The sequence below is a fragment of the Delphinus delphis genome, chromosome 14, assembly GCF_949987515.2.
Source record: "Delphinus delphis chromosome 14, mDelDel1.2, whole genome shotgun sequence".
Classification (NCBI taxonomy): domain Eukaryota; kingdom Metazoa; phylum Chordata; class Mammalia; order Artiodactyla; family Delphinidae; genus Delphinus; species Delphinus delphis.
The window spans coordinates 49,181,054-49,203,387 of NC_082696.1; the positions used below are offsets into that span (position 1 = coordinate 49,181,054).

At 41.1% G+C, this 22,334-nt stretch overlaps 1 protein-coding gene across 1 annotated transcript in view; it reads right to left on the reverse strand.

Annotated features, from left to right (window-relative positions):
• FIG4 (FIG4 phosphoinositide 5-phosphatase) overlaps positions 1-22,334 on the reverse strand; it is a 130,102-nt gene that overhangs the window by 56,372 nt on the left and 51,396 nt on the right. Inside the window, exons 11-16 of the mRNA XM_060030106.1 lie at positions 16,920-17,053; positions 15,523-15,639; positions 13,683-13,728; positions 12,497-12,645; positions 11,333-11,499; positions 334-472 (exon numbers count right to left, since the gene is read on the reverse strand). Of these exons, the coding sequence (XP_059886089.1) occupies positions 334-472; positions 11,333-11,499; positions 12,497-12,645; positions 13,683-13,728; positions 15,523-15,639; positions 16,920-17,053 (752 nt within the window). The remainder of the gene's footprint in view (positions 1-333; positions 473-11,332; positions 11,500-12,496; positions 12,646-13,682; positions 13,729-15,522; positions 15,640-16,919; positions 17,054-22,334) is intronic.

The following is a 22,334-nucleotide window of genomic DNA, read 5'->3' on the forward strand; positions in this document are numbered from 1 at the left end:
GACTCCTGAAATGTTGAGTTCTTTATCATTCCACATTTGTGGGAACCAGTCAAAAATGATGTTAATGGTTTGCTCGAGTGTAGCTTCAAATTACATTCAATGGTTAAGTTCTGAAACTTTATATCTTATGGAAAATGCCAAACAACTGCATTTGTTAATGATGATTTCCCAAACCTACTATCAGGACATCAACAATACTAAATTCCTCATGGCAAACATGTAGCAAGACTGACTACTTTAGCCTATACGACCATTTCTCAAAAAGAAAACTATCTCACATTCATAATAACATCAAATCTGAGTTTACATAGTAGACTAGGAAAAAAAAAATACCTTCTTCTTGTTGGTAAAAGTCTCATGGTATTTTTATGATGCAAATAAAAATCTGTCGGGAGTTCCCAGAGATGAGGTTTCCCTTCAGTGGGATGGAAAACTCCCAGGAAGAGATTAATGGAATCTTGTCTATCAGCATCTAAAAAGCAAAAATATGTATTTCAGGAAATCCATTACTGACATAAACAACTCAGGGGAATGTTCTCTTAGGAGGATAATGGTACAACTGTGATTTCATAGAACATACCTCTGAAAATAATAGCATTTATACTTCAAAAGTCACACACATACACAAAATCTAAAACAGCCAAGATTTTGAGAATTAAAATCTTGCTTCAAAATGTTTCCTTTTTACTCTGTACCTCTCATAACACAGAGGATAGTGAACATAAACTGCTTCTTGAATTTTGAGAGACTCTTAAAAATCCTCAAGAACTGCCAAGTACCTTAGTGATTGTATTTTTAGAAAACATTCTCACTGTGTGTTAGTCTACCTAAAACAAAGGGCATCTTCACTTTATTGCAAAGACAAGTAGAGATGTCAGAGACAAATAAAGTGACCCAATTTCTACCCATATTCTGTTGCACAACCTTGAACAAGTCAGCTTCCAAGTTTCTGCTTTTAATCCATGAAAAGACATTCTCCATTTCTTTAGCAGAGACAATGTTTACATTTTCTGTCTCCTACAGCTGTGTTTGATAATGAAGGCAGATTGAGCACATGGAAAACAGCCTCATTCTAACCATTCAACCACTCCAAAATTACCTTTTCAAAGGTAATATGAACTAATAAAATTGACTACATATATATATGCTGTATCTCTTCTTTTTCCCAATTATATTTGGGTAAAAATGATGATAAGCACTGAAGCCACCTCATGAGCCATCCTTCCCATTCTGCACTGTCCCCTCCCTAGCATCCTTCACTCCTTCCCCTCATTTCCTTCTTTCCATTCTCATCTCCGATCCCTTGTATATTCAAGTCTGGGGCAGGCTTCCACAATATAAATAATAACCTCTTTCTGAAAATGAGCACAGAACCAAAAAGACAGCACAATAGAAATGACTGCTTTTGAAACAGAATAGCATTATCATAAAATCAATTTCCTTCCAACAGCTATAGTGAAACACAGAAAAATCTGAAATTAGCAACATTGTTCTCATTGGGCTATTTGGTCATTTTGGCAGAAGCATAAATGAAATACGGTACATCAAACATGTATTCCAGTTATATATTTTGACAGGAAGCATTCCATTAAAACAGCACTTACCTTTTAGGCTAAAAGTAATATATAAAAGGGATGTGTTTATATGATCAATATATTTGGAGCTTTTTTCCATTTGTTGAGTGAAAACATCAAAGTACTAAATGACACAGGCATTACTGCCCCAATTTTCACCCTCTTAACACAATATGAAAGTAAACATACTGCTTTTATAGTAATTATATTCTTTATGCTTCTTGAATGGCCTTAATGGCACAATAATTCATCCTCTGCAGTACCCCAAAATATCTTAATACTATCTTAAGAAGCTTTCCATTTTTCAGCCATGTTTTCAAGGAGTTTCTTTTTTATTAAGCTTACTAATAGCTTCCTTTAATTTTTAGCAAGTATAATAAAATGTAAGATTGAAAAACATAACCAAATAAAGGATATTCCTTCCAAGGATCATAATGGAGACTTCTTGAATGTCCTGCTGTTTTTATAACTTAAAATATATCCATAGTATTTATGGTCACATACTAAGCTTGGAATCTAAGGCCAGCCCTAATGAGCCGGAGAATCTTCCTGGCTACTTTTGACTGCAAATAAGGCTATCACCTTCTGGAAGACAGCAGTACTCTGGACACAGATAAAAGCTTAAAACAGGTAGGTTCTCTGCAGTTGCAGATAACAAGAGGGCAAAATGACTATCTACTTTTGTAATCAATCATGCTCTAAAGGGAAAAAGAATATGCACCTTTCAAACTCCATCCAAACAGGTTAAACACTAACCAGTTTTATTATGCACTGTATTTAAATAGGTCAGGCTTGAATATAACAATTCTTTTTAATTAGCCAAAAATTTTAACTTGGAAACTAGAATGTTTGTTGACCTAATATTAAATTAAGTTCGTGATAAAGTGGCCTCTGAAATCAGTAATGGAAAGGGACACTATTCAATAAACAGTACTGTTTAACCATTGTGGGGGAGTGGACAGTGACGTTAGATCCCTACTCACACTGTACGTTGAAATAAATACCAATTAAATGTAAGAAGAACGAAGATCAACACCCTCACAGAAAAAGAAAAACATGCAATTTATAAAAGAAACAAGTAGACAATGAACATACATAAACTCAACTGTACTAGTTATTAAACAAATGCAAACTGAAAACAATATACCATCTTCTACCTTTTAAGTTGGCAAATACTTTTCAAAATGAGCTCTCCTATACTCTGCTGAGGGGGACTTGACTGCTATATCCTTTGGTAAGGCTATTTGGCAATATATATATTTTTAAAAGGTCCTGAAAATATCTATACTCTGAACTAATAAATATGCTTCTGAAATTTTCATAAGATAAAAAATATGCAAAAAAGGTATATGTTCAAAGATGTTTGTTTAAAAGAAACCTAAATGCACACTAAAAACAAATAACCTCCCTATGCTGCTTCTAAAGAACAGACTGCTACAAGCCTACCAAAGGCTACCAAAGATCATGCTGTAAAAGAATATTCAGGGTCATAAAGATTACTCACATTATCCAAAAGGGCAAAAACAGATACACAGTACCTGTATAGTAAAACTAGAAGGATCATGTTCTGCTAAATATGAACAAGTTGCTATCTCTGAAAGGTGAGGATTACATGATTTGTGAGTTATTCTATAATTATAATTAACATATATTACTTTCATAATTAAAAAAATACACCATTCATTCATTTATCCAACAGCCTACTATGTCCCACACTAGGGATACAGTCTATACAAGGCTGATTTCTGGCTCTCGTAGGGCTTATGTTCCACAGTGGGAAACAAAAAGAATATACAAGTAAATAATGTACAAGGTACTTCCAGAGGATGTAAGTTCTATGAAAAAAATAAAAGAGTGACGAGAGAGTGATGAGAAAGGAGAGGGACACTCAGGTCGGGTGGTCAGGGAAGTGGGTAGAGGCTGGGCAGCTCCAGGAACAGCACGAATGCCAGGGGGCTGGAGGGCAGGGAGCAAAGGAAAGAGCAGGACTAGGGACAGCTGAGGCAGAGCACACAAAGCCTAGTAGGTCACGGTGAAGAGCGTGACTTTTAAATGCAATCAGAAGCCCTGTAAGGGTTTTCTGAGAGGGGAGTGATAAGATCTAAGTCTTGAAAAGATCACTCTGGCTGCTGTGAAGGGCAAGAGGAGAAGAGGGAGGCAGAGGGAGGAATCAGGAGCCACTGCAGGTGTTCAGATGAGAGCCAACAGCTGTCCGCACCAGCCCGGCAGGAGTAAGGATGAAACACAGCAGAAGGGTCTGGGATATATTTTGGAGCTAGAGCCAAAAAGATCTGCTGAGAGATGAGATGGGGGAGGATAAGGAGAATAAAGAACTCAAGGATGATTCCTAGGATTCTGAACTGAACAGCAGGAGCTGAGGTGGAAAATGAAACAAAAAACGAAACAAGTAGAGAAACAGGTCTGGGGCAGAGTCAAGAGCTCCTGTCTCAGAAATGATCAGTTTGAGATTCTTCTGAGATATCTGTGGTAGGAAGAAACTTGGCCCCATGACCTTTCCTCCCTAGTTTCCCATGAATATTTTACATTACATGGCAAAAGGGACTTTGCAGATGTAAGTGAAATTACTAATCACTGACTTCAAGATAGGGAAATTATCTTGTCTTATCCGGGTGGGCCCACTGTAATCACAGGAATCCTCTAAAAGCAGGGGAGGAAGGTAGAGAGATTCGAAGCACAAGGGTTTATGCACCGTTGCTGGCTTTGAAGATGGAGTGGGCCACAAGGCAAGGAGCCTTCCGAAACCAAGAATGAGCCCCAGCCACAGGGACATCTGCCCTAGAACTGCCTGGGATTCTGCCAACAACCTGAAGGAGCCTGGAGGCCTCCAGATCAGCATCCACATTCTGACTCGATTTTGATTTCATCTGACTTCACTGCTTTCATTTTGACTTCAGCCAGGTGAAACCCTAAGCAGAGAACACAGCTGAGTAATGCTGTGCCCAGACTTCTGACCCACAAGCACCGTGAGATAACAAACAGGTGTTGTTTTAAGCCACCAAGTCTGTGATAATTTGTTACGGCACCTATAGAAAACTGCCACAATATTCTGGAGGAAATGCCTGCTAGGTAGGCATGTAGATAAATAAGTCTGGAGTTCAGTGGAGGAGTCAAGGGAAGAGATATGAATTTGAATGTCAAATGCATGGTACTTAAAAGCTGGGTAAGATGAAAGGTGAAAGTATAGAAAGAGATGAGGAAGGTTTAGAAATAGGGCAGGAGAAGTCACCAGGGAGACTGAGTGAGACAGCACAGAGGTGAGTTTCAAGAAAGAGGGAGAGCTCAACTGTGACAGAAGCTGCTGAAAGCCCGAGTAAGATGAAGACAGGAAAGGAATCACTGGATCTGGCAATGGGGGATTGTTGGTGATTTTGACAAGCACTGGTTCGGTGGCATGACAGGGCAGAGGCCCAGTGAGGCAGGTGGAGAGAACAGGATATGCGAGAGGAAACAGGTGGGCACATAACTCTTTCAAGAGGTTTTGCTTTCGGAGAGCAGAGAAATAGGACTTTAGCTAGTGGTGGGTGTGGAATTAAGGACAGGAGGAAAGATTCAACGAAGAACATAAGGTGTGCTTTTATGCTAATGGAAATGAGGCAGCAGAGGGGAGCAACTGACATATGTGGCAGTGAGCTGTACGATATAAGGTAGAAACAGTGGGTGCAGATAAGGACAGGCTCTGCATTCGGCGCTAAGAAGGAGTCCCCCCCGCCCCATGACATTTTCTCAATGAAGAATGAAGCAAAGATACCAGCTGAGAGTGGTTTAGGGAGAGAGGACAAGGTATGAATGGTCACTTTGGAGAGTGAAAGAATGAACATATTAGGGAAATTTAGCAGGACTGTCAGGCTGTTTTGAGTATCCTTCAGAGAACTGCAGTCAGTTTAAACTGAGGGTCATAATTCCAACTTTTTCTCTTGCCACGTTTAACGGCTTTGGTTGCAGAACAGGTGGACAGTTGGGTTTTAGCCAGAGTTTTATTAATGTGATTTCAAATGTTGTTAAAACATAACATTTTCCAAATGTCTTCTTTCTGCTATAGCCAAATATAGCTTACTCACTCTAAACCTGCTGTTAGAAGGATGACCTTAGAAGGCTAGCTCAGTATTTTTTTTTTTTTTTGCGGTACGCGGGCCTCTCACCACCGCGGCCCCTCCCGTTGTGGAGCACAGGCTCCGGACGCGCAGGCCCAGCAGCCGTGGCCCACGGGCCCAGTTACTCCGCGGCATATGGGATCCTCCCAGACCGGGGCACGAACCCATGTCCCCTGCATTGGCAGGCAGACTCTCAACCACTGCGCCACCAGGGAAGCCCTCAGTATTCTTGATAAACAAAAATGTGCTCAGATGCTCCTTTGCATGTCCCTCTCTCAGGGGTGGGCAGAAAGGAAAAGACACTGCTCCACCACCTCACGGCACTACCATAATGCTGGCGATGCCATCTCGACACTGTTTTCTGTAATCACTGCATTCCATGCATGGTGAGCTTTGAAGTCTTTACCCCACAAGCTTTTTTTTTTTTTTTAATCTCTATTTGAGGAGAACATGGCTCCCCTCCATGCATGGATACACACACACACATTCACACATTTAAATTACAGCTGTGTGCATGTATGTATGTATATATATGTGTGTGTATATATATATATATACAGCTGGTCTATTATTAACCGTTGCAGGTATCTTATCTTTTTATTTTTTTCTTATAATAGGATTTCAGTTCAACAAGCTTCAGGGAAAAAAAAAGTCAGGCTTAACTCAAATATAAATGTAAAAAAAAAAAATTAGAAAGAGCTTGACAGGGTCCTTCAGTGAATTATAATTATAAAGTTCTTCCTAATATCCAAAGGGAGTACCTAGGTACCTATCCTTTCCTTGCTGGCGTCCTATAACTGCTTATGTAGCCAGTTATATTAGAAATCAATGGACATTTCTTAGAGACAAACCCCAGAAGATGGTAATATGTGAAGCCTCAAGAACAGGTTTTATCAAAATGAGCGTGAAAGGGAGTCAGGTGGGTGACCCACATAGCATCAATCTGTCTATATGAACCAAGGATAAAATTCCTAACAACCTAATTTCAAGTACCTTCCTGCCTATCCAAGAGGCATAACACGAGGAGATTAACATTTACAAAGTTATTTTGAGTGCTTTAAAGAAAATGGTTCTATTACTATATTACCATTATATAATATCCATTGTAACTTAAAATTAAATTGTACACCCCAATGACACCATGCTTCTCAAAATAAAGAAGTCTGTTTTAGCCACATTATTCATAAAATAATTCCTTTCATAATAGTTTCTCTTTCAGTTGTGCATAATTTTGCTTTACCTTTCCATCAGGTGCATGTTACTTATTCATGACCATCCTCTGTCTTTTAATGGTTCTCCTTTCTTTTTTAATCATGCACAGCTACACATTCATTCTCTGTGCTCTAATCTTATTGAAAAACACATTATTTGGGCTTCCCTGGTGGCACAGTGGTTAGGAATCTGCCTGCCAATGCAGTGGACATGGGCTCGAGCCCTGCTCCAGGAAGATCCCACGTGCTGTGGGGCAACTAAGCCCGTGAGCCACAACTACTGAGCCTGCGCTCTACAGCCTGCGAGACACAACTACCGAAGCCCGCGTGCCTAGAGCCCGTGCTCCGCAACAAGAAAAGCCACCACAGTGAGAAGCCCACGCACCACAACGAAGAGTAGCTCCCGCTCGCTGCAACTAGAGAAAGCCCGCACGCAGCAACGAAGACCCAATGCAGCCAAAAATAAATAAATAAAACAAATTTATTTTTTAAAAAAACCACATTACTTGATCCTTAAGTGTCAATAATGACTCCCAATTCAGGGACAACCATGATAGGAGAGGGCAGAAGAGTGGACGACCCTTTCCATCAGGGCAGTTTTAAACCTTTTTCATGATAACATACACCGAGAGGTATATGTATTTGTTGGCACATAACTTACACAACTGTTGTAAGTTGAATTGTGTCCTCCGCAAAAGATATGTTGAGGTCTTAAGCCCCAGTACCTGTGAATATGACCCTATTTGGAAATCAAGTCTTTGCAGATATAATCCTGTTAAGATACAGTCACACTGGAGTGGAGCAGGCCCGTAATCCAGTATGACTGGTGTCCTTATAAGAAGAGACACACACACACAGGGAGGAGTATGCCACGAAGACACAACAGAGGGGAGAATGTCATGTGACACCAGAGATAGAAATTAAAGTGCTGCAAGCCAAGGGTCAGCAGCAAACCACCAGAAGCTAAGAAGCAAGTAAGGATCTTCCCCTGAAGACTTCAGAGGGAGCACAGGCCTGCTGGCACCTTGATTTCTGACTTCAAGCCTCCAGAACTGTGAAACAATAGATTTCTGTTGTTTTAAGCCACCCAGCTTGTGGCTGTACTTTGTTACAGAAGCCCTAGGAAACCAGTAAAACAATGAAGCATAGCCAGTGAGATGCCTTTAGAGAGATCATCTTAAAACCATTCTAATTTATAAAAACAAGTGAAACCATGTGTTATTTTTATAGTAATCAATTATTTGCAATACATGTTACAGCCAATTGGAATGCATCAATAAATATTAATATCTTCATTGAGAACCACAGCAGTAGGTATAACAAAGGATGGTGGGAATACTTTAATATTTTTGCTTTAGAAATCTAGAATTTAAAGGTATGCCACTGGCTTGAATTTCTAAATCTGACTTTCCTAACTCTTAGTTTTTGTTTGGATTAATATACTTCGATTGTAAAGTTCCTAAATCCAGCTCAAGAGTCATGCATACAGAGGAACATCTAAATACTCTTAAAGGTCTATAGTGGCTTTGTGGTTTATGTTATACATTGAGCTGACCCGGAGTTGTTCAATGGGCGTAATTCTCAGTGAATTCGAAAGACATGAGCTGAGCAGCCTAAGAGCATTACTGATAGGCTACATGTTATTAGGTTGACATACTTAGTCCTGTCAATTTCTTAATTCAGGGAAAAGGGGAAGTTGAGAGAACACAGGGAATGGATTAACTCATGCATTTATTAATTCATTCCATAAATAGTTCTTGTGCCATGAGCAAGGCATTAGGGACACCATAGTGAACGAGATGCTCACGGAGCTCTTGGGTGTCACGGTAGGGGTGGGGGGGACACACAACTAATAGTACAGTTAACAATTTAAGTGCAATTGTGCCAAGTGCTACAAAGGTAGAGAACGTTACAAGAACAGAAACTGAGTACCTTCCTTGAGGAAGTGAAAGGAGAGTGAGCTCTAAAGCTCAAAAGACTGCAGTCATGTGTTCCAATGGGTGTAGCAAGAGCCTGTGGCAGAAGAAGCCTAACTTACTCAGGAAACAGTGAGAAGGTCCGTGTGTCTGGAGAGCGGTGATGGGGGATGGGAATGGCGTGAAAGGCAGGATGGCAAGGTAGGTGGGGCCAGACCACCCAGGACCTCTAGGTCTGTCCTGCACATCCCTCCCAAGCCCGCCAGGCTGCCAACCTGTTTCCGACCCCTCCATAGTGTGTAAATAGAGATGGTCTTACTTGATGTGGTGGACTCCAAAGTGACCCCCATGCTCCCCACTTCCTGCTGTTCATGCCTTAGTGTCATAATCTGTGCTGTGTAATGAATTGTGTCTCCCTAAAAAAATATACTGAAGCCCTAAACCCCAATACCCATTAATGTAATCTTATTTGAAAATAGGGTCTTTGCAGACATAATCAAGTCAAGATGATGTTATACTGAATTAGGGTAGATCCTAACCCAGTATGACTGGTGTCCCTACAGGAAGAGGGAAATGTGACACAGACCTAGACACACAAAGGAAGAAGACCATGTGACAATGGAAGCAGAGATTGCAGTGCTGCAGTTGCAAGCCAAGGAACACCAAGGACTGCTGGCAAAATATCAGAATCTAGGAAGAAGCATTCTCCTGTGGGTTTCAGAGTGAACTTGGCTCTGCTGACAACTTGACATTGAACTTCTACCCCCAAACTGTGAGATAAGTTTCTATTGTTTTAAGTCATCTAGTTTGTATTATTTTGTTACAACAGCCTTAGGAAACTGATACAGATTGTGCTTGTGTGTGGGTGGGACCAATGATTTGCTTCTGAGCAACGAGATATGGCAAAGTGATGGCATGTCACCCCAATGATTACATTATGTTATATAAGACTCTGTCTTGCTAGCAGACTCATTCTAGAGACCATCTTCCACATGCCAGCTATGAAGACGCAAGTCGCTATGAGTCCTACAAGGAACAAGTCCATGCGGAACTGCAAGGAGTTGAATTCCACCAACAAACACATGAGCAGGGAAGTGGAGGCCTGAATGAGGCCTCCAAATGACACCACAGCCTGACTGACTTGACTATAGCTTTGTGAGACCCTGTGCAGAGAACCCAGCTAAACTGTGCTTGGAATTCTGACCCACAGAAATCATGAGATAATGAATACATGTTGTTTTAAGCTGCTAACTTTTTAGTAATCTGTTAGATAGCATAGAAAACTAACATGCTTGGACAGTAGCATACCAAACTGTTAGTAGCAGTTTAGCCTTTGCATTCTCTCTGGGCATAGGAAATGTTGAAAGCTGACTCTTTTATGGATATCTTCAGGCACTCTTCTGAGGTTCCCAACACTGGGGACTCTCCTGCAGTTCCCCTGGTGTGAGCACATGTATCTTCTCACATCAGGCATTTTCTTGCTACTCCTTCCTTGGGAATCCAGTGATCACTTCCTGGTTCCTGCTGCTACGGTCCCTCTGGCCAGGACCTACGCCAACGCCATGCCAGCACTCTCCCCCGTGAGGCCTACCTCTGGGCACCTATAAACACTCAAGGATCCTTTGGCCTAACGAACTCTGGGGGGGGTAGGCCATTCCCAACATGGCAGCCCTCTCCTCAGCCTGTCCCTCTGCTTCAGCTTTGCTACACAGCAGTCCAAAGCTAACAGCTCCATGGGGTCCCTCCAACAACAGAGCACTACATTAAGCTTGTCCAGAGTCCTAGTTCTCTCTAGGCTGGAGGTGAAGGAGTAGGGGTGGGTGACAGTCACTGCACGGCAACAGTGCACTCCGAAGACTCTCTTTACCAATCTCTTCTCTACATTCTGTAAACGTTTTTATCTTTGATCTGGTTCAAGAGTCCAAGAGTCACGGAATCAGCCTGAGCACCTCCTTTACAAATTCTGTGCATGGGGTCTGTCTCACAATCACTTTCCTATCTATTGTTTTGGAAACCCCATCAGAATGGAGGCAGGAAAAGTGCCACTTTAACCACCTGTTTCTTTTAGTATTCCCAAGTCATAAAATAAGAGTAAAATTTAGTGTTAATGTTACAACTCATTTCTAGCTGACATTTAAAAGAATCAGTGATATTTACATTCTTAGACAATTGTTAACATGATGAACTCTATTTAAAATAATTACTCAACACTCTTGAACAAATTTATCTATGTTTTGCAAGCAGAAATTCAGAACAAGGCAGAAGCCAAGGAATCAAATATTCTCAAGTACGTAAAAGCTCTAATTATGGGTGGCCAAAGTGCCCTATTTAAAATACAAAGTTTATTCATTCATTTACTGAGCAAATATTTACTGAGTACCTCTTAAGTGACGGACTGTTTTATTTAAACTTTTAAAATATTTAATTTTGACTTTATCTAGTTAGCTTAAAAAAAAAAAGTATAAGAGAAAAATGCACATCAGGATAAGTCTTAGAAATGCATGTAACTCCAGAATTACCTGAAAAGGCATTGCTGTAATATCTAGACAGGGTCTGCATGATGTCTTTTGAGTGCTGGGTCCACGGCGCTATCTTTCTGTAGGTTTTTACACGATGAACAAGTTGGGAACCACCATACTGAAGGGACAGGGTATCCCCATGATCTTCATAGAGTTCCTCAAATAACCTAAGCAAAACATACAAACACTAAAGAATTTCACCCAAAGTATTACACACGTATTCACTTAGCTGTGGACTCAAAACAAGTATTTTACTTTATGAATTCCTCTAAGCCTTTCTTTTCAAGTAGACTCTTCAACATCTTGAAGGTATATGCACATACAAAATATATTATATTTTATAGTAATGGTCTAATAAGCAACAAAGTCAAAGAAAATGCTATACATATATACATAAAAAAAAAAGCAGGGGCACCAAAAGCATAACCCATCAAAGCCAGACCAAGGTGGTTTTAACTCTATTAAAAGAATCCTAACTTTCTGCAGCCTGCCAAATCAATTTACCTCCCACGACAGAATTTTCTGTTCTCTCTGAATTGCCTTTGGGAAAAAGGACATGCTCTTGTCACAAACAAACCATATTCTTTCCTAGAAATACACGTTTGAAACTTATGTTTCTTCAAGTGCCTGTCAAAGACTTTTTAGTGCAGTGATATCTGAGGACCTGGCCATTTGTAAGCTCATCACTTTTTTTTTGACAGAGCCTTTATGACTATCTCAGAGGACCTGTAACAGCGATCACTGCATTTTCAAGAAATGGTACTTCACACAATGTCATGGACCCAACGGCCAGTGAATAAACAGTATTCCTTACTGAAGAATCAATGTTTTATCTGTCTTATATGTTTAATTCAAAATATATGAAGGCTTATTACTTTGTCTTCCTAATGCAGTCTGGATTTATTTCTTAAAAAACCCACTAGTTTGGATTTATCTAAAGTACATAATGTTTATTGATAATTAACACAAATAGGAAAATAAAAACCATGGTAACAATACACAAGGCTTTAACAGAAATATATATTACCAAATTAATTTGAATAATGTCTTTTAACAACACGGTTTTTGAGAAGCTGAAAGGAGAAACAAGTTCATAAAAGTCCTTATTAATCAGGTTTGCTTTCTGTCATTACCAGCATTCGAAAGGCAGAAAATAAGGCTTACCTAACTGCATCTGTATCAAACTGTAGATTCGGTTTGTCAATTAAGCCCAAGGAATACAGCTGATAAGCCAGAGCACATTTCCCCACCATAAACTGTGCTGTGTTGGTGCGATCCAAACAGTCCACACAGTTGGTTCGAAGAACACCAGTCTAAAGAGAAACACCTTGAACTGTCATTCATTATTCAGTCACCAAAACTACCTCCATCCTACTTTAGATTTCTTTAAGCAATAGAAGATAGCTGCAGGCAGGGTATTATTCCTGAACAAATAATGAACATTTTTTTCATTATAAAAGGTTATATTTGCTGTTCACTTAATACTGCTGCAACAGCATCATTGCACCCTCTAGTCTATATTTGAATTATTTTCTTTAGTTTAACAAGATAAAAATAGCTAACATTTTCCACATGTATCAATTAGTAAAATACGTGCTTTTTTCCCTGATCTATCTCCTTTACTGTACAAACTAAAATATTCAGTGGGTGAGGCCATTTCATTCTTAAAGCATAATTAATATATATACTGTTGTATTTGGTTCATTTTCCAAAGTCTTTCTAATTTATTCTTTTCACATTTCTGTTTATGGTTCTATTTCCAATAACAAAATTTATACTATATAGAAAAAATCTGTGGGCGATTATTATTTCAGCTACACATCCTTCACAAGAGTTAAACACTAGCAGTAAGGCTTTTAAAACTCATTCTCAGGACTTCCCTGGTGGCGCAGTGGTTAAGAATCTGCCTGCCAGTGCAGGGGACACGGCTTCCAGCCCTGGTCCAGGAAGATCCCACATGCCGCGGAGCAACTAAGCCCGTGCGCCACAATTACTGAGCCTGCGCTCTTAGAGCCTGCAAGCCACAACTCCTGAAGCTCACATGCCACAACTACTGAAGCCCACACGCCTAGAGCCCGTGCTCCACAACAGGGAAGCCACCGCAATGAGAAGCCCGTGCACCACAATGAAGCATAGCCCCTGCTCACCGCCGCTAGAAAAAACCAGCGTGCAGCAACAAAGACCCAACGCAGCCAAAAATAAATAAACATATTTTTAAAAAACCCCTCATTCTCAAATGATTAATAATTTTGCATTCAATAAGCAGTATCTCTCTCCATGGTTGCTTTCAGAAAACATCATACACTGTGGATACAGATTCTATTCATTATTAATACAATGTCATCTATACCTGCAGGCGACCAGTGGAAATCACACATCCTCCTAGTTCATTCCACCTGTGTTTAAAAATACATGCTTTAATTAAAAATTTTTAATAACATAATCTATATTCATATTTGGTACTAGCTCTTTATTAAGAATCAAAGTAATAGGGCTGAATGCCCCTGAATAATCAGCTGATTCAGTTTACTTTCATTCTCTCAGGAAAGTGAATATGCAAGTCACAGAGATGGAATGCTATCCATGCTCTAAAGGGAGACCAGGAAAGGAGCATCTTAACCTGCTCCAGCCCTACACTCTTAGCATTTTGTCACCCATGTTCAACCAAAATCTCTCGTGCTTTAATTTAAGCGCATTTCCTGTTTGGTCTCTACAGACATGACTAATAATTGCAGGGCAACTTTATAATAAAATCTTCCAAGCCTGATCCTTCTCGCCTCAACCTCAGGAGGCCCCACCTCCTCCAGCTTTTCTTCATGGGGCTTTGTTACAGTCCTTCGGTTGTTTTTACAGTCTTCCTTATTATTTTCTTTCCTACATACTTTCTCCACGTGCTAATGAATGCCTGGGGAAATGTTCTTATTACGTAAGTACTATATAATGCTATTACTATTTTAATTATTTAAAATATTTTAATTATTTAAAACAAGGTGCAGTGAAGAAAATAACCCAGCAGGCCTGACTGCTATCCTCAGAAAGGCCTGCTTACAAGGCTGGCCCGTGGCTGGAGTCTGGAACTTCAGTTCCCACCATTCCCAGAACAGACAAGAGTGGCTCAATGTGCCTAAGCCGTCTGTAGAAACAACGTGGTTTGCTGAACATTCTTTCCTTCTGCCAGTCTGAAATTTTGGAAGCTGCCAGGCAGAGGCTGCCTATAGGACCACCTCCAATAAAAACCCTGGCACCAAGTCTTTCATCATCTTCCCTGGGTGGCGACATTTCACACACACATCACAAGTCGCTGGGAGAATTAGCGCTCTCTGTGTGCCTCTACCAGGAGAGGACTCTGGAAGCATGCCCCTGATTTCCTCTGGACTTCATCCCATGTGCCTTTCCCCTTGGCTAATTTTGCTTTGTTTTGTTTGGTAGTAATAAATCACAGCCAAGAGAACAACAATATGCTGGGTCCTTTGAGTTCTCCTAGTGAATCACTGAGCCTGGGAGTGGTCTTGGGGACCCTGGTCACAGGTGCCCCGAAATTCAAACTATAACAAAAGGATTACTTGCAAAGATGTACACGTTAGTAGTTGGTTGTTTTTTGTTTTTGCTTTGTGTGTGTGTGTGTGTGTGTGTGTGTGTGTGTGTGTGTGTGTGTGTGTGTGTACCATTATAGTTAACTTTACTAACTGAAAATAAAATACTGGAAATATATAATATTGGTCCCTTAAAAGATAAATAAAGCACATTTGCTTGATCTGAAGGTGCTCACAAAGTAGTAATGAGGAAAGACTTGTGAGCAACTAACTATAATACAATGATACATTTTCATTAAAATGTTAGTTTAAATACTAACGTATACACTGGTTTATTAGAAAATTTTTCCTGCTCCTATTTAATACTGAAGAATAGAATTCATTACAGAAAATTTTACTTTACAGAAATATTTTACGTAATGTTTATTCTAAGAAGCAAGAGATTCCATGGCTTCCATCTCAGGGTATATACCCGCAGAGGAAACTGCATGCCATCGTGAACGTTCATTCCACAGTCACATGGGCTGCGTGTCTTGTCTCCCCAAAGGAATAAAGTCATCCATCTTCCAAGGAGTCAAACTGCTCATATTTAGAATATTTTTTATCTGTAAGAGCAAAATTCTTGATTTCTTTTAGGTTTTAAAACACCATACATACTTTTCATCTGGCCGCAAAATGCTACAGTATGAATCAGGGCGGTTTACAAAGAAGCCTGTTTTCTTCACCACACTTTCTGCAATCACGTTCAGGCGATCCAGAACATTACACAGCTTGCTGAGGGCAAGGAGGAAGAATGAGAGAAGTGAGAACAGCCCACGTCTTAATACATATTTATTCTCACATCTAAAGCAAAGTCTACAGTAATGATACTCAGGGATTTAATTTTTAAAATCTCTGGTTTGTACTCAATAGGAACATTGTAAGAATTAATTTCTAGAATGCAATGTGTACTCAATAACTAGCAAGATTTGGCACAAGGAGACATGAAGGGCCTGTAACTCGATAGCAACTATTGGCAAGCCTTAAACTCGGCACATGACATCCCCCTGCAAGAGCTTTTCCCAAAGCCTTTCACTCCCCAAGGGTGCAGTCAGTTAAATATGGATTCATGAAATGTGAAGAGAGCACAATGCACAGTGCAGTGGAAGGGGAAGAAAACACTGGAAAATAAATTACTACTGATGGCACCAACCTGCAACCAGGCTTATACTATGGGAAGGTGTGTGTGTGTGTGCGTGTGTGTGTGTGTGTGTGTGTGTGTGTGTGTATGTTTCTGTGTGCGCACATGTACATGTATCTAACTACATAAAATGATTCAGAAAAAAGTACAATGAGTCAAGTGCAAAACAATACAGTGACATTTAAAAATAACGGAGACCTCAATATGAACCTAATGTTTGTATGACCCCTAGTAAATGAATGCAAGTTCCTTGGATGAGATGAGTTTTGAATCAGATCTTGACAGAGAGGTGGGAAAGCAGCCAGTGGAGGGCAGGGGGAAACAACAGGAACAAAGGTTCCAGAATTGGACCTTGGCTGCTGCACTGGGGACAGAACATGAAGGTTAGCTTTTCAGGAACAGAACAGCCCTGGGAATAAAGAAGAAGTTATGCATTCTGGAACCAACCAGGTGATGGGGCTTTAACATTACACTAAGGGGTTTGGATTTACTATAAACAGTCAAGAGTTAGTACTGGTTCATCCATGCATGAGATAATCTGAAAGTGGTGTCTGAGAAAGTGATTAAACAGGGAGAAAGAATGAAATAGAAAAAAGTGAAGCTAATGCCTTTAAGGAAAAGCAGCAGAGTAAAGATGTTCTGAGGTCACTAGATACTTCAAAGAGAATTTCTAAATGGTAAAAATGGTGGGCAAAAAGAATTTGGTCAACTAATTTAAGCCCTCAAATTATACACCAGCAGTTAAACAGCCCCTCAAGCCGGTTCACAAAGGAAATGAAAAAAGTAACATTCACTTTACCAGAGAGATCAGCTTCCTGCTACTTTACATCACAAGAAGAGGAAAATATAACCAGACGTATGAGCATCTGCTCACCTTTTGGTGTACTTGGCCATATCCCAAGGAATATAAATAATTGTGTGCTCGGGAGGCAAAAACTGGTTGAGGTAGGTCACAGCAGCTACGAGTTCTTCACTCAAAATTCTCTCATGCTTTCTTTTCTCTCGTTCCTTTACCAAAAATTAAACATTTTCAGTGTTCTAACTACCTTAAATCAGAGGAACAGACTTTTAACATAACTTTGCCACTAAGACAAAAAGCTGAAGTGCTAAATATACAAAAATGAAACCTACCTACTCAAATTAAAATAATGCAAAGAAATAAATGCATCACTGACTTACAGTCAACAGATAATGAGCATTAAAGACTCAAGGAGATCAGATTTCTTCCTCATAACCTCCTACAGTCCCAAGAAGCCCAGCTCACCCTACACAGGCCTGTCCTACACACTCCACACTCCACTTTGGCGAAGGAGAACTTCCCAAGGACCAGAAGAAAGGAACCTCCAACCCCAGCCAGCTAAGGACCAGAGAGAAATCAACTGGGCCTAGATGGCTAATCCCCAAACTGGCAGAGCGGAGAATGCTTTCGCAGGCTTCATAGGCTTTTTTTTTTTTTTTTTTGGCTGTGTTGGGTCTTCGTTGCTGTGCGCGGGCTTTCTCTAGTTGTGGCGAGCGGGGGCTACTCTTCATTGCGGTGCGTGGGCTTCCCATTGCGGTGGCTTCTCTTGTTGCGGAGCACGGGCTCTAGGCACGTGGGCTTCAGCAGTTGCAGCACATGGGCTCAGTAGTTGTGGCTCACAGGTTCTAGAGCGCAGGCTCAGTAATTGTGATGCGGGCTTAGTTGCTCACGGCATGTGGGATCTTCCCGGACCAGGGCTTGAACCTGTGTCTCCTGCACTGGCAAGCGGATTCTTAACCACTGGGCCACCAGGGAAATCCCGTTCATAGGCTTTTAAACTTGACTCTCATAAAATCCCCGTGAGGTAGCCAAGGCAGCCATGTCTTCCCCTTTTACACTGTGGCTGGATGAACTGACGCTGAGAGGCGTTCATGGGACTAAACCTGACTGTCCACCTCCTTGCCTGCTGTAGCTCCTTAGATATCATACTGCCTCCCATTCAAGAGGAGCTGGTGCATAGTGTCCAGCTTTGTGGTTGGAGTGCTGGCTCTGCCTCTTACCAGCCACATGGCCTTGAGCAAGGTTCTCAACTTTCCTTGGCCTCCATTTCTTTGTCTGTAAAATGGGTAACAGAAGTATCTCACTTAAAGGATTAATGTGAGGTTTAACTGAGATGAAACATGATAGTTTCTTATCAGAGCATATGACACATGGTAAGGATTAATAAAAATTAACTTTATTGTTAGCCTGATCAGGACTTCACATAGAAACAAACAAAAAACAATTAATTCAGCAATATGGATACAGCACTGAGGTACTATTGCTGGCATCAAAATAGGTCTACACTGTTTTCAACCATGGTGATTACTTTTCAACTGTCATGAATTTAATTAGATAATCACTGAGGAAACAGAAAAGGGGTATCTATTTTGCACAGCTGTATGTATGGAGGAATTAGTTAAGAATTGATTAAAAACAGCATTAAATCAGTTTGGGATGAACAAATATTTAGCTTATTTTTACATCTGAGAAAATTAAATTGTATACCTGTAATTTTCTCAAAAGCACTTTAAGCCAGCTAGAGAAACAAAAAGTTTTTGAATTTCTTATATCAAATCTGACATTTAACGAGACAGATAAGGTTATTTCATCAACTTTCAATCATGTCTATGTAAAGAATCTGCTTTATGCATTGTCTGCCCACAGTGGATTAGCTAGTGGATTGTTTCATCGACCTTCTTTGGTCACAGACCCCTTTAACAACCAGATGAAAACTTCACATATGCAAGTGATTGTTTCAAAGGGTTCAGAGACACCCCCCCACCAATGGCCGTCCATGGACCACGGATTAAAGTCCTCTGATGTACAATGACATCAGATCCCTGGTTGGCTTCCTACTGATCCCCAGTAGAAGCAATGACAGTATAAGGATTGCTCCAAAATGTCTGACAAGCAGTGTCTCAAACCTCCACATGGTGGAGTGGAGGGAGGGCAGGAGATAGTGCACAACACAGGGCAAAAGAGAAATCAAGAAAAGTATTCCACTTTAGACACTTCATACGGAGGCAGAATAAAGAGTGAATATCCGTTGATATCATGCTACACACACATGCACACATACACACATTCTTTGACAAGTTAATGAGGAGTTCTAAGTGAACTGAATAAACATCTCCTTTTGTCCTATGAATAAAATAACTAATGACAAAAACATTTTTTTCTATTCTACAAAACAGCAACTTAATCTCCCAACAATTTTCTAGTCATTGCCAGGATTTTTATGGCAATGAAACAATAAACAAGGACAATTTTAAAATCCACTGACTGCCCTTTAAATATTAAGAAATAAATGTTCATTTGAGAAAGCTGGGCAGGAACACTTTACAACCACACGTATCTGATATTATATTTTGAACCTGCATATTTAATAGAGAAATACATTATTTCAAACATCATAAACTGAATTTCCACTTAACCATAGCTTTTAACCACACTATAAGGACTCTAAAATATGAAGAAAATGCACTAATTAAGGTCGATGTTTATGTTCTAGCGATAACCTTGTAATTTAGTGCTTCAGCAATAATTTATTTCTATACTAACAATCTCTTATGGCTTATAGCTTACTAGAAAAGTGTTCATGAGGGTTCTTATTACTAGAGTTTTCCTTTTTGAATTTTTTGATTATGTCTCTTATAGCTGCTGTTCAATATCAGGCTGAGGCTGTGGACCATCCACCTATTGCCGTATGTTATTCTGAGTTGATGGGGGAGAGACGTGAAAATGAAACTTCTGAACTGATGTGAACCAAAGTCTAAAAAATGATGTATTTAATACCTGAATGATTTATTTTACAAAGTCAATCCCTCATAGGATGCAATAATTTCATAAAGCAAAGAGCAACAAAGGAAGAAATAAAGCTTCCTGCCTCACTGTCCCCAGCCCCTCCTCTCCACTCCCCTCCTCCGGAGCCACACGCTCACAGGCACACACACACACCCTGCTCCTCTGAATCCTCGCACTTGGTTCTACGGTCTTTTCCCCGCAACTGGATCTCGGTCTGTGCCCCGCTCCTGGGCGGCTCCCAGTACCTGTTCCTCCTCCACTCTAGCTAAGCCATCCTTCCCACCCTCACATCTCAGATCAAGTCATCACCACAGGTAACTCCTCTGCCTTCAACATTTCTTATCCAGAACCTCTTTTATTTTCAGATGGCTTGTTTTAAACACCCCACCTCACCAGGACCCCAGTCCACCGACAGCACTGCTTTCTTCATCACCCTCTCCAACACTCCCCCTCCTCCAGCTCAGGTTTCATGGTCTGCTTCAATTAGACTTCCGCCAACATCCAAAACTCCTATTATCTGTCTTTCTACATCACGCCTGCCTGGCAGAACTGAACGAACCCAATTATCTACTTCCTCTGTGCTCACAGCCATACACAAGCCCTGCCAGGAAAAGTCAGGCAATAGCAGAATTTAAGAAATCTTGGGGGACTTCCCTCGTGGCGCAGTGGTTAAGAATCTGCCTGCCAATGCAGAGGACACGGGTTCGATCCCTGGTCCTGGAAGATCCCACATGCCGCGGAGCAATTAAGCCCATGCACCACAACTGCTGAGCCTGCGCTCTAGAGCCCGCGAGCTGCAACTACTGAGCCCGTGTGCTGCAACTACTGAAGCCCACGCACCTGGAGCCCATGCTCCGCAACAAGAGAAGCCACTGCAATGAGAAGCCCTTGCACCACAATGAAGAGTAGCCTCTACTCACTGCAACTAGAGAAAGCCCACGTGCAGCAACAAAGACCCAACGCAGCCAAAAATAAATTAATTAATTAAAAAAAAAGAAAGAAATCCTGATCACCAACCTGAAATTAGCCCTTAGCATTTCCTGGAGGTCTCTGGTCAATCCACCCTCGCACATACATGAAGGCTGTGAAACTTCCACCACCCTCAAACCTCTGCTCTGAGCAGGTGACCGTCCCTCTTACCTTAAGGAGAAGTTAAAGTTATCAGGAAGGAGCATGTACGCGTACACAACACACACACACACACACACACACACACACGTACCCTTACTATTCTCTGTCCTCCCATTAAAATAATTCCTCCCTCCATGTTTCAGATTTCCTCCTTTCTGAAGCACATGATGCCCCTGATCGTCCTTTCTCTCTCCTGTGTTTTATACCTCTCAAGGATCCCAAATGGATCCTTCCCACAGGCTTTTAAACACAGCATTATGCTCTCTTAAAAACAAAAAAAAACAAAAAAAACCATACTGATGAAAACACCAACTCTTCTTCATTTCTCATTAGGTACTTCATTTCCCCAGGACGAGGGAAGTCCTCCTACAGCTCAGTCCACTTCAGTCAGTGCTCTCAGTGTTGGTAACACAAGGAGCATATTTCCTGTTTTCATCTTACTTGACCTGTCAGCAGCCTTTGCCACTGTTGATTGCTTCCTTCCTTCCTCATGAAACACGCTTTCTCTTAGCTCTCATAACACGGCACTCACCTGGTTTTCCTCCTACTTTTCTGTCTGTTCTTTCCCAGGCTCCTTTACAGACTCTGCCTGCTCTAACTGGACATTAAGAGCTGGGGGGTCCTCAAGACAAGACTGGAGGCTCTTCCCTCTTCCCACTCTGAACCCTCTAAATGGGCATCACCTCCATGCCCATGTCTTCAAATATCGCTGGGACACACATGAGCCACAAAATCACATCTCAGCCCAGACCTCTCTCCTGAGCTTCTATCTCACACACTGGCCACTCACTTGCCAGCTCCCCTGACAGGACTCAATCCATCTCAAACCTCAGCACATCCAAACCGTACTCACCATCTTCCCTCACAGACTGAGTCCACGGTCCCTGGCTCAGTGAATGGCATCACCATCCATCCACCTGATACTCGCCAGAAACCTAGGAATCAAGCCTGACATCTCCCTCTCCCTCATATCAGACCCAGCTCATCACTGAGTCTACTGCCTGTGTCCACTTCTCTCCACCTCTACCACACCACCCGAGTTTAGGCCAGTTACCCTTTTCTGGATAATTCTAACAGCCACCTATGTGGTCTTCCAACATAGACTTTAGCCTTGGACCAATCCATTCATTCTCTAGATTGAGGTCAGGACAATCTATCAAAACAGAAATCTGATCACCTATCCTCTCAGCCATACAAAACCTTCAATGGTTTTGGAAAGTCAGGATAAAGACCAGACTCATTAACACACCCTACAAGGCTCTGCATGTCTGGCATAACTCCCTCATCCTCTGGGACCCAGCCAGACAAGCCTTTTCTTCCTTAAATCCACCAAATCCCCTCCTGTCTCAGGGC